Here is a 12,318-nt window from a genome sequence, read left to right as displayed (position 1 = left end):
GATTAATTAGGACAGTGGCATCTGCTCAGAGGAGTCGGACCTCCCTGTCAGCGAAAAAAAACGGAGGTGACTTACTGTATCGCGGCACCCCAACACCCGCTCCCTCGCTCTCCTCTGTTCTGTTCTGTTCTCACTCTCCTCTCCTCTGCGTCTGCTTGACGGGGATTAATAAGCCAAGCTGCTAATGACAGAGCTCCTCTGGCATCGGGACGGGGAGCGCTCTGAGGGAGTTCTCAGCCAAAACCATTTGCACTCATTTCTTCTATTCTGAGCTTCTGACAAATCAGTCACTCTCTCTTTCTCGCTCTCTCTCTCTTTCTCCCTCTTTTTTGCTCTCTCTTGTCAGTCTCGTTATCTCCTTTCCTCCCTCCCTCCCTTCTTCCACTGCCGTGTGTTTTACTCAACTCTGTCAGCTGGGAGGTATATTGATCTGTCCGTCCTTCTTCTCGCCCAGTTCCAAATCAAAACATGAGTACCTGTCCATACCAAAGGGTTGCCTTGGAAACAGAGCGGAAGCAATAGATAGATCTGTGGCTGATTTCTGAGCATCAGCTGTCAGAACAGTATACTGCCTGACCAGAGGGGTGTGGGGAGGTGAGGAGGTGGTGGTGGTGGGTAGGGGGTTTGCTTTGAAGCCAACTTTGCCTGGTGTTGTGATGGTTCACCCGGAAACAGGCTGTGGGCCAGTTCCTGAAAGATGCTTTCCAGTTCTTTGGGAAGCTCAGACTTTGCCCCCCTGCAGTTAGAAACAGTTAAAGACTTCAGTAGTCAGACTCATGTCCCACAACATTAAAAGGTAGTAAACAATGACTAAGTTCTGATGTATCCTGCAGTTCAGTAAACAAGGAGGAGAAATATCAGATTGTGCATATGACGTGAACACTATTAAATGTGTTGAGGCAATATGCTAACAGCAAAAATGCTAGTTTTTAAAACTGGCATGATTGACTGGTTTATTTAGCAAACCACCATACCGGAATCACCTTACTGAATATATGACAAACACCATGTGTGTCCAATCAGTGGATTCAGCAGTCTTCAAAAAGATGATAAAAAAAGTCACATTTCTCCAGCAATCCTTCCCCACAGAAACTTCAAAATCAAAGCGAGAAGCAGCCATCTCTTTGCTCTCACTCTGTCCTTCGTCACTGCTTTCTCTAACGCCCTGAGCAAAGTCAGAGACAAAGTCTTAGGGAAGAGGGAGAGCGAGAAAGCGAGGGAGAGAGAGAGGGAAAAAGGAGGGATCACATAAAGACGGACTCAGATCAAGGTAACAGTATCCATCCTACACAAACAGCCTATAAATAGATCACAGAGCTAGCCTGCCTGCCTGCCTGTCTGTTTTTCTTTCTTAGCCGAGGAGTCAGATTGAAATGCCCAATTTCACTCTACAAAAACACAGGCAGCAGCTGCAGTGATAACAACGAAGGAAGAAAAAAAAAAACCTGAAACCGCTTGAATGGCTGCCAGCCTACTTCATCACATTAAAAGTGAAAAAGCCTTTAGCCCGCGACTTTTTCGACTGAGTGATGAACAATACACTAACGGGCACCTTCCCTTTTCCATTCATTTCGGGTTCAAAGAACATGTTGTTCGTCCAAGGCCTTGTTCTTCATTATGAAAAAAACATCCATGAAGAGTTGTACAGGAAGTGAAAAGAACAGATTTTTGTTGACACCAGTAATAATGCTGCAGAATGCAGTGCAACTTGTCAAAGTAGCTGACTGTCAGCACTGTAGAGAATGGTTTATCTGAAACGTTCCTAACAAGGACACTGAATGCATTGAAAACATTGTTGCTCTCTGTGGACATCAGCCGCACACAGTGACAAAAACAAAGATCCGATTTGGAAGACTGATATGCCAGCGCCTAGGGGAGGTGCGGGGGACACTTGATTTCCACCAGTTACACAATCAATCGCCCAAAGCATAAAGAATGAATATAGATTCATGAGTCTGTTGCTTGCACACACACACACACACACACACACACACACACACACACACACACACACACACACACACACACACATACATACACACACAAACAAATAAATCGAAATACTCACACACGCAGAGACACTTAGGTAAGCACTTGCACACACATCTACATACACATATATATGCATCTGCATGCATATATGCGCGCGCACAAACATGAAACACACACATTTTGTAACACTGTATCACACCTCACACACTGAATTCCTGGCAGCATATGTGAGGCGAGAGTGATTCCATGCTTCTGTTTGCAGCAGACTATATATTTGCAGAGACATTGATCTCAGTTGACCTGATGGTGTAACAAACACATGACTGACAGATAAGGTTCGCTGACCAGTGTGCTGCAAGTAGTACTATGCCTTACTGTAGCCTAGCATCACAAACACAAACATAAACATAAACACATACACACACACACACACACACACACACACACACACACACACATTTAGCATCACAAACACAAAAACACACACTAAAGCAGTACAACTTGGACCACTGACAGAGACAACAAAAACAAAGCGAAAGAGATTCAAGGCTAAACAGTTCAGCACGCGAGAAAAGGAGGGACAGTAAGAAACAGAGAGAGAGAGAGAGAGAGAGAGAGAGAGAGAGAGAGAGAGAGAGAGAGAAAGAGAGAGAGAGAGCTCACCAAGTGCAGCATGTCATAGATGGACTCAGATGAGCGCTTGCTGTGCCTGCTTCTCTTCAGGACGGACATGGCTGACTGACTACAGGTACGGACGGACGGAAGAAGACTGAAGAGTGTGTGTGTGCGTTTGTGTGTGTGTGTGTGTGTGTGAAAGAGAGAGTGAGGGAGAGAGTGAGAGAGAGAAGAGGAAAACAGAAAAGGAAGAATAGGACAGGATTCAAAAGATAAAGAGGAAGAAGAATCAGCAGAGATTGATGTGGCGGCGTGAGAGAGAGAGAGAGAGAGAGAGAGAAGGAGAGATAGAGAAAAATAAATAAAGAGAAGCTGCCGTCTGCGTTGAGCGCCGTCTTACTTTGTGTCACAGAGGAAGAAAAGCAAAAGGAAAACAAAAAAGGGAAATCAAGCAGCCAGCAGTCGTGACAAGGTACAGCAGCCAGCAGAAGTGGCTAAGCCTCTCGGTTTCTCTCTCTTTCTCTCCCACTCTGTCTCTATCTCTCTCTCTCTCTTCGCCCACAACCACTTCCGAACCATCCAACTCCCCTCCTTCGTCTTCAGATGGGCTGAGAAGCTATCGCTATCGCTCTCCCCCTCCCTTGCTGCCTCTCTCCTTCCCTCCCTCTCTCCCTCTCTCCCTCCCTCTCTCCTTCCCTCCCTCTCTCCCTCTCTCCCTCCCTTGCTGCCTCTCTCCCTCTCTCCTCTCACTGGCTGAGGGGTGGCTAGGTCCCGAGAAGAGAGCGTGGGGGTGGCATACAGTCCAGCAGCGACTGTAAACAAGGCATGAGAGAGAGTGATAGAGAGAGAGTGATGGAGAGAGAGAGGGAGATGGATGGAGACAGAAAGAGAAGGAGATAATGACCACAAACCACAAACACACAAAAGGGATGAGGAGGCAAGGGATGATGAAAGTGGAAGAGAGCGAAAGCAGAGGGAAACAGGGTGCGGAAGGAGGGAGAGGAAAGAGCATAGTACAAGAGAAATAGAGAGAGAGAGAGAGAGAGAGCGAGAGAGAGAGAGAGAGAGAGCGAGAGAGAGAGAGAGCGAGAGAGGGGGGGGATCAGGGATGGAGACAGTCTCTGCTTTCCTCTTTCTCCTGTCCTCAACTCTCCACTGCTGCTGCTGTGTGCCAGTGGCCGGGGTGAGGCACTCTGCAGTGGAATATCAATGCAGCCTTTGGAGGAGAGAGGTGAGAGAGGGAGAGGGAGAGGGAGAGGGAGAGGGAGAGGGAGGGAGGAGGAAAAGAAAGAGAGAGAGAGGGAGAGAGGAGAAGAGGAGAGAAGGAGCGAGAGGGAGGGGAGAGAAGAAAGAGAGAGGGAAGAGAAGAGAGAGGGAGAGAAGAGAAGAGGAGCGAGAGAGAGGGGAGAGAGAGAGAGGGGAAAGAAGAGAGAGAGAGGGAGAGAAGAGAAGAGGAGCGAGAGAGAGAGGGGAAAGAAGAGAGAGAGAGGGAAGAGGAGAGAGGGAGGGAAGGATCGAGAGGGAGGGGAGAGAAGAGAGAGAGAGGGAAGAGGAAAGAGAGGAAGGGAATTGTGAGAGGCTGCAGTAGAGGTGTGGTGGGGAGGGCTTGTGGAGATGGAGTGGAGTGAAGGGGGTCTGCAGAGTGCGCTGTAAGCCCATGCCAAGAAAAAAAGCAATAACCTCAAAACAGAGAACTTGGGACACGAGACTGGCATAAACAACAGCTGGGCAGCGCATCGGACGCAAAGCCACCGCTTCCTGCTTTTTATGCTGCTCTCCTTCAAAACACTCCTCCCTTACCCAACCTCACAGCCCGTTGTCTCTCACAAACCCCTCCCAGGGCATTTGAAGTGTGATCACATGCTTCAGGCGAGCTTTCCCGAGCAGGTTGCTCACGCTGTCAAAATCTCCTTCCGTGCTACTGCTCAATACCGTACAAACGTGGGCTCATCTGGAGTGTGTGTGTGTGTGTGTGTGTGTGTGTGTGAGGGGATTCGGACCGGCGTCTGCCGGACGGGAAGCCTACGACTGTGGGAGCGAGGCCGTAAGCTTTGAGCTGACCGCTTCAAAGCATCCTGCGGAGGAATGCGTCCTTCAGACTGCCTGGGTTCTGTCCAGCATCCAAGCCTTCTACAGTGAGGATTCATGCCACTAAGGGCCCTTGACAGCGAGGTTGTAAGGGTCATGCTTGGTTTGGATACTAAGCACACTGTGTGAAGTATGCATGGTGTGCATAGGAGGAGCACTTGCAGAGGGATCCCAGCAACTGACCAAGTGAGATTCACCGCGCTGTCGTTTCCCCATTCAATTAAAACACAGACTAAATTTAGCTGCTAAGACTAGATTAAATCCTGCTGACAAGCCCTTTCCTGTTTTCTCACAAGTTCTGATGTAAGTCTAATATTCCCTTTCAATAGTTCTTTCAGCAAAGATAGCAAATATTCCCAAGCCAGCCACAAAGGCATTCAAAGAGTCCTCTGAATCTCATTCTGATTCCACAAAAGCAATAATTTCAAATGTACATGGAAGAAGACACACACACACACACACACACACACATACACATACACAGTATGTCAAAACAAAAAAACAAATGAAGTACTTCCCATCACCAGTAGACCCATTTTGACCTGCAGCATTTTTACTGGCATGATGGCATTCAGGGATTACATCCTTCCTAAAAAAGCCATAACCGCACACACACACACACACACACACACACACACAGGGAGAGCGCTGACAGGACAGCTTTGAAGGCGTAATAAGCTCTTCACTGACTTCTCACTCACCAGCATGTTCATTAGTGCATTTGTCTGGTCCAACATGCGCATTACTCACTTCTTACACAATCCACCGAGCCGCCCGACAGCGGCTCAGCTCTGGCTCCCCTCTGGCCCTGATCCGTGCCGGAACACCTGACTCTAGTCAGCAGCTTTTCAGGAAAACTACACGTCGCCGGCTTAACTCCTGTCAGTGCATAGGTGCGCATGGAGACAAGGGGATGAGGAAATCTCTGACAACCATAATCTCCAGCAACGGCACCAGCCTTTGGTGTTCAGCGAGGGCTTTCTACGAGCACTCATGAGACAGATCCAGGCCAGATCTGGCCCAAAACCCCTAAGCAGCTATATGGGGTTGATGTGTTTCTGTCAAAAGACTACATGTTGGCTTGTAACACGGCACCTTTTCTGAAGTTTTGAACAGGGGGTCATCTAAAGCCTGGTGTCCAAAAAACTTTCTCAGGCAGCACATGGAGTAGCTGTCATGTTTGCTAAGCCTGTAAAACGATCTCTCTCCAAGAGCCTACAGCGGTGACAAAACAACACATTTCCAAAATAAACATGTCGCAAACACTTCAGCTTCTTAAAATGGAGCAGTACACAGCTGAGGGTGAAATATTTTTTCTTGTCCTGTAAAGAAGCCAAATTCAGTCTTATCTCTCCTCCACCTTAGCTGTGCCTTTATTTATTGTGTGTAGGGTGCTACGGGGCTGGGGCAAGCCTCCCACCCCAGGCCTGATTGGGAATTCTACACGAGACTCTGGCTGCTCTCCATGTCTCTGACACAACCTGCCTTCCCTCTCCTCCTCTCCTTCACATCTCTCCATCCTCCCCTCGTGCGGCACCATTAAAGAGAAAGGCAGAGACAGCAGGTCTGCGGATGAAAGCGAGGACGTAGTGTATGCTAGTAATCATTCCTCTCCTATCCCCCCCCCCCCCAACCCCTACCCACACCACCTCACCCCAGGAAGGTCCCGTCTGCCCAACGTCGGGCCCCCAGACCCGGAGTTGACGGACTGCCAGTGGCTGGGAGGAGCGGCCTTCGCCAGCTGTAATCTCGTTTAGCACATTGGTCCTCCAAGGGCCTTGTCATAGATGGAGAGGAGAGATCTGTCATCCCCCATATTATCTGCAAACCACCAAATATGCCATCTTACTATCTCTAAACCCTGTGGTTCTCAATCGCAACTTCAGTTCAGATGTACATGTATTAGAGTCTATTTTGTTTTAGATATTTAAATTTGCCTAAGCTTTTCCACACATTTGGCTTTCTGTGTGATGTTTTATGATCTGTTGAAACCTCACACCTCAAGTGTGGATTTAATAGAATGCATTTACTGAAGAAAAAAAAACACAATTGCTAGACTGTTTTCAATGCAGATGCTGTACATATTTCAATAGTCGTCTCTGGCTGGTTCTGAATGTTGCTTTAGTGTCCGTTGGGGTCAGAGCACATCTCCATCTCCCAAACGATCTTAATTGCCACGCATTATCAACCAATTAGCAGGCGGGCTTAATCAAAAGGGGGGGCAAGTGTTCACTATTTCTGCTGACAGCTTCAAACTCGGTAATTACCCTGCTCTCTTCTTCCCCTTCCTCGGTTTCCATATCAAGCACACAGAGACAGATGCACGGCAAAGATTTCAAAGAGTCGCTTTCGCAACGTGTGCCTTGGTCTCAGGCACCTGCCAACGCCTGATCCTGCTGAGCGTCTCAGTCTCAGTGCAGGAGATGAGACGGAGCAAGCGAGGTGCACTGTGCTCCGAGATGCCCGGAAAGAGAGAGTGTAAACATGAGACGCTCCACTCGGCGGTGCCAATTGCCAACATGCGCCTGGCAGATGGCGCAGTTCCGGGAGGGCAGAGCAGAGGGTGGCGAAGGGATGGCGGGGGTGAGGCGGCGCTGGTGGCACCCAAGACCCTGAGAGAAACCCGCGACCTGGAATCAGTCCAAGCTCGGGACTCGGATTCGTTCATTCCAAACACCGCTGTGGGTAGTCCCAGGCAATACAATTCCGTGGCATGTGTGGTTTTATATTCTCTTTTTCTTTTGTCAAGGCAAATGTGGCGACGTGCTTGGAATCCCGTACCTTTCCAAAGTCGTCGGATTCGCTGAAGATCTCGGAGTCGTCATCCAGGCTGTCTCCGGAGGTCTCCAGAATAAGGCCAACTCCATCGTCAAGGATTTCCTCTGTGAGAGGAGAACAAAAAGAAACGAGTGAGAAAATATTGAGCCATGATTCTTTAAATCCCTCTTCAAACAGCCCAGAAGACCTCGTAAACCAGGGCTATCAACTCAACTCTGCAACAGTGTTTCAAGCTGCTTTTAACATATAAATCAATTTACCCAATATTAAAACAAGGGGTCAATTTACTGATGTAGGAGTGATATAAAATGTTTTGGAAGACATATACAACTCAATTCAGCAGAGATGGCAGATAACAAACCCTCTCTTAAACCTATAATTTAGAATATAATCTAAATGGCTACAGGATGTCTGGGCAGAGCTTGTCAAGTGGGAGAGCTTTTGCTCAGATTTACATCTGTCTTCCAACCACAAAATTGATGGTTATTATGATAATCAACCAATATGACATGCTGTGTCAAATGTAGGGATCTGTAGATTTAGATGTTAAAGAGAGAGATCCCACACAGACTCACTGTGACGACAGTGGCAGCTCTCAGAAAGGGGGTCCTCAGATACCAGCCCCAAACAATTTATTCCACATATTCCACTCTTCTATTTTCCTTAAAAAAAAAAAACAATGTCTCTTTGGCTTGGCATCACAATTTATCACCATACGATATTCTCATCTTTATCCACACCATGAGAAGCTCTTCTCCCTTCTTCATGAGAAATCCTAATCAGTAGGCATCCTCATCACTTCAAACACTGTTAGCCAGTAAAGTAACCTCTTCGTGTGGTGTCACACAATCTCAGTGAGCAGCCCTTTTTTTCTATGCACCACCACTTAGACCAGTTCCCGTCTCTCTCTCTCTCCCCATGGCAGCCCACTCACCCTGGCTCTGGGAGAAGATGTCGGTGCAGAGCTCGTCGGCGGCGTCCGAGCGGCGTGGCGGCAGGTAGCAGAGCTGCCGGCGCTCCACGGGCGGCAGGGCGCTGACAGTCAGGGCCAGTGAGGCCTGCGAGAAGGCCACCTTCATGTCGGCGAAGGTCAGGCTGCTGGAGGGCTTCCCGTTCAGCTGCAGGATCTCATCTCCCGCGTTCAGACCTGCAGCAGCAGAGGACCAGGGGAAAATATATATGAAGACCCGTCATAGGTCATAGGTCATACGCAGCACAAAGCATAGCAAGCATAGTCTAACAAGCATTATTTAAAAATAAACACTCTTTCAGCAAGAGTGTTTCAACAGACCAGAACAGTCTTGAAATTGGATTTCACAATGAGTGTATAAGTCGTTTTACGCCACAGTTTTTGAGGACAAACAGCCCTCTAAAGAGTTGCAGAACTGACAAGAAAAAAAAAACACTTACTCGAAGGCATACCTTTAGTTTCCTTTCAAGGTCTAAATAAAATGCGGTAATAATGCAAAGTGTGCACTTTATGAGCTGTCACAACCTGCTAGCACAGCCCTCAATAAAACCACCTCTGCGACCTCTGTGATGTCGTGACTGCCATAAACCAGTCCTGTCCTAAGAAATAACACTTACTGATATGGAAATCAATATAACACTGCTTTGCTAGCCTAGAAATCTAGACGCACCCTAGCGGCGGCAAATTAATTTGCTCAGCCTGTACGTCTAGTATCGAACCATAGGAATTTCTATTGGCTTAACACCGTGGATGTTCTCCAATCACAGCGCTCTATTTCGTTAGTCTTAAGGCGGGCTTAACAGGATAACGACATCCTGCGACGGTGAACAACAAGGAAGGTGGCTATGGCGAACGAAGAGCGGTTGTTTGAATCGGCGTTGGCGTCAACTTTGGAGGAGTTGGACTTGTGCTTTTCTTTGAAAGTAGAGCAACACAATGCACTTAAGTCATTCCTTTCGAAGAAGGATGTATTTGCCGTTTTGCCGACCGGATACGGATATGGTCGTAGCGCTGGCCTATTGCATGCCTAGGCAGTTTGAAAGACAATTCTCTGCCCGCCCCTTGGATTAAGCAGGTGAATGATTCGATTCCAGACTATACATTTCAATGATATAGGATGGCCCGCCAGGCTACTGCTTTGCAGCTTAGGTGCAACATTAAACTCTTACAGTTACACTAACCTTTTCAATGCATAGTGAAACTATACTCGACTAATTGCTATGTCAGTTGTAAACCATTAAAACAGGACAGCAGGTTATGTGTACATTTGCAAAGCAAATGAAGACATTTTGAAGGTCAAATGGAGGTGAAATGTTCCAGAGGAGCGACAGGAGAGGAACAGGGAAGCCGGCAGTGCTTGACTGGAAATGGAATAGCAGCTGATTAATTTCTCTCTTTTTGTTCTTCCTCTTTCTTTGCCTCTCTCTTTCTCCCTATCTCTCTTTTTCTTATTAATCTTTCATCAAACCCACTATTCCTCCTTCGCTTCGGGGGGCGATCGTCAAATCTTTCTCATCAGTCAGAATGGCAGAGAGGTCTGTGCATCAATTCTAACCCAATTAGAACGCCGTCAGACACCAAAGCAAAAGCATCACCAGGAACGTGACCTTGCACTGAACCCCCCCCACACACACACACACACACACACACACACACACACACCCACACACACTCACATGCACACACACACACACACACACATGCCACTGAAGTAGCCCGCCTTCTGCCACGCTACCACTCACATCAAAGCAGAACCCACACAGGCAGCTCTGTCACATCCACTGTATAGTAACATATAGGTCGTATGTGCCAATGCCCATGGGCACCTTCGTCCACCCTGTGTCCCTTTGACAGATGGGACTGACCCATTTCTTCGAGCACCTCTGTGAAATGTCAAGCATGCTGATGATGGCATCCTTTTTTGCTTGGCGGCCAACCGTACTGCCAAGCGTCGGCGCACATCAAATTTGCGGATTTGGAAGCTCTGCCGATGTCACACAGACAGATAGCGGCAAAGCCGACGGCTCGCCTCACGTGCACGACGAGAGGAGAGCGCGTCCGACAGCGCTCGGCCCGGCCCAGCAAATGGCCGGCGTGCACAGCCGCATCAGTGGCATTAGACCGTTAAAGCAGACCACTCGCCGGGCCACTCCAGCATCATCACAGCATCACACGCTGCCTGGATGGCGGAACGCTGGCTTCTCCTGAGGTGTCTCCCTCTCTCCTCAGCCTCTCTCTCTCTCTCTCCCTTCTCTCCCTCCCTCTCTCTGTTTCTCTTTGTCTCTCCTTCCGCGGCTCCAGCCTCCACAGTTCAGCATTAGTCACTGCGCCTTTCTAATTCCAGACTCCGGGAAGGCGCTGCAGGGGCGCGGAGCTCCGCTCGGCTCAACTCGGCTCAGCTGTTGCGTAACACGGAGCCGGGGAGGCGGGCGGGCAGGCAGGCAGGCAGGCAGCAGGCAGCCGCACGGCTAACAGGGGGGTTGCCGCCTAATAGATAGAGAGCCTGGTAGTGACTACTGCTGCGCTTTACAATTAGATACAATAGATAGAAAAGAGGGAAATAGGGAGAGAGAGAGAGAGAGAGAGAGAGAGATGGAGGGAGACTGTAAAAGGCTAATGAAGAATGAAGTAAAGGCCTTATACTGCATACGCTTGTCCACACAGAGAGGGGAATGAAGAGGATGAGAGAGAGAGAGAAAGAGAGAGAGAGAGAGAGAGAGAGAGAGAGAGAGAAGAGGCTCATTAGACAGAAGGGAGAGGTAATAAACCTTTGGCGAATGCTAATCCTCCCGCCCTCACATCAGTGATATAGAGCTGCTGCACGCCATCTTCCTCCACCACAGAGATCGAGAAACCTGGAGAGAGAGAGAGAGAGACAGAGAGGGAGAAAGAGAGAGAGAGAGAGATATGGAAGTGAAATGTGAAAAAAGTATAGGGGGCAGAGGTTAGTAATTGGGGTTTAGGAAATGGAGGGATAGAGAGAATGATAAGGGAAGACAGGAGCAGTGAAAAAAAAGATTATTATCATTATTAGAAATTGTACTATATGATTGTACGCATGATATTTATACACATATACTGTGAATACTTGCATAATATATACATATTTGAACTTGATGTTTTATGACAATCAAAAGGAATGTAGTGAAATAGAAATACAAAGTCATATATTAATGTGGATCTCACCATAGCCAATCATGCAGGACTCGTCACGGTCAAACTGCACAACCTTCTTGATTTTAGAGCAAAGCTCAATCTCTTTGTAGAGCTGTGGATAGATATAGGAAAGCATTCAATGCTAATTCATTCACGCTGTAACCAGAAAGTAAGACTAATTTATATTCTAGCGAGGGGGCTTCTGACAGTCTGAACCAAGCCTTTGATTTCTTTGCATTCAAAACATGCAAACTGCTTAGATAAACAGAGTCTCTGAGCCAGAAAGAACAGAATGTTTTGGGTCCGTAGTCTGCACCGCAGCAAGGAGAAGCCTGAGCTACTGGAGCAAGCATTAAAGCTATAAAGCAATAAACGGCAAATAGCTCCAGTTGAACTACCACAGTCTGCTTTATTTTACTAATTAAAACAGCACAAGATGAGCCCTCAAGAGACCATATGGAACTAACTGGGTTTTTAAAAAAAAACAAAAAAAAAACTGGTTAACAGTCAGCTCACTGATCAGTTAATAGGCCGTGTAAATGTCTCGTAAAGCAGACTGAAAGACTGCTTAGTCACAGCACCGGAGGTTAAAACGTGTCTTCAGAACGAGACTTGCGCCTTCGCTCGAGAGATGTAAGTGATGTAAGCGACCAAACGTGTTGGCAAGACGCTCGTTAGCCCAGAATAAAGAGGAGAGAGCTCTAGGCGTGTGAAAACGC

General features: G+C 47.8%; 1 protein-coding gene across 4 annotated transcripts in view; it reads right to left on the bottom strand.

Moving 5' to 3' along the window:
- The window catches only part of LOC143121806 (rho guanine nucleotide exchange factor TIAM1-like), a 46,910-nt gene that overhangs the window by 10,688 nt on the left and 23,904 nt on the right, over window positions 1-12,318 (bottom strand). Inside the window, exons 12-16 of one of the 4 annotated variants that reach the window (XM_076282419.1) lie at window positions 11,630-11,711; window positions 11,212-11,298; window positions 8,408-8,620; window positions 7,477-7,577; window positions 2,656-2,709 (exon numbers count right to left, since the gene is read on the bottom strand). In XM_076282419.1, coding sequence (XP_076138534.1) covers window positions 2,656-2,709; window positions 7,477-7,577; window positions 8,408-8,620; window positions 11,212-11,298; window positions 11,630-11,711 — 537 coding nt within the window. Of the gene's footprint in view, window positions 1-75; window positions 101-2,655; window positions 3,119-7,476; window positions 7,578-8,407; window positions 8,621-11,211; window positions 11,299-11,629; window positions 11,712-12,318 lie in introns of those variants that run through there. The other 3 variants (XM_076282416.1, XM_076282417.1, XM_076282418.1) reach the window with 3 other exon arrangements.

The sequence above is a fragment of the Alosa pseudoharengus genome, unplaced genomic scaffold, assembly GCF_046254945.1.
Source record: "Alosa pseudoharengus isolate Yale_2024_CS ecotype anadromous, Long Island Sound unplaced genomic scaffold, YU_APseudo_1.1 YU_APseudo_1.1_scf_13, whole genome shotgun sequence".
Taxonomy (NCBI): Eukaryota; Metazoa; Chordata; class Actinopteri; order Clupeiformes; family Clupeidae; genus Alosa; species Alosa pseudoharengus.
This window is presented reverse-complemented; position numbering and strand designations above follow the sequence as displayed.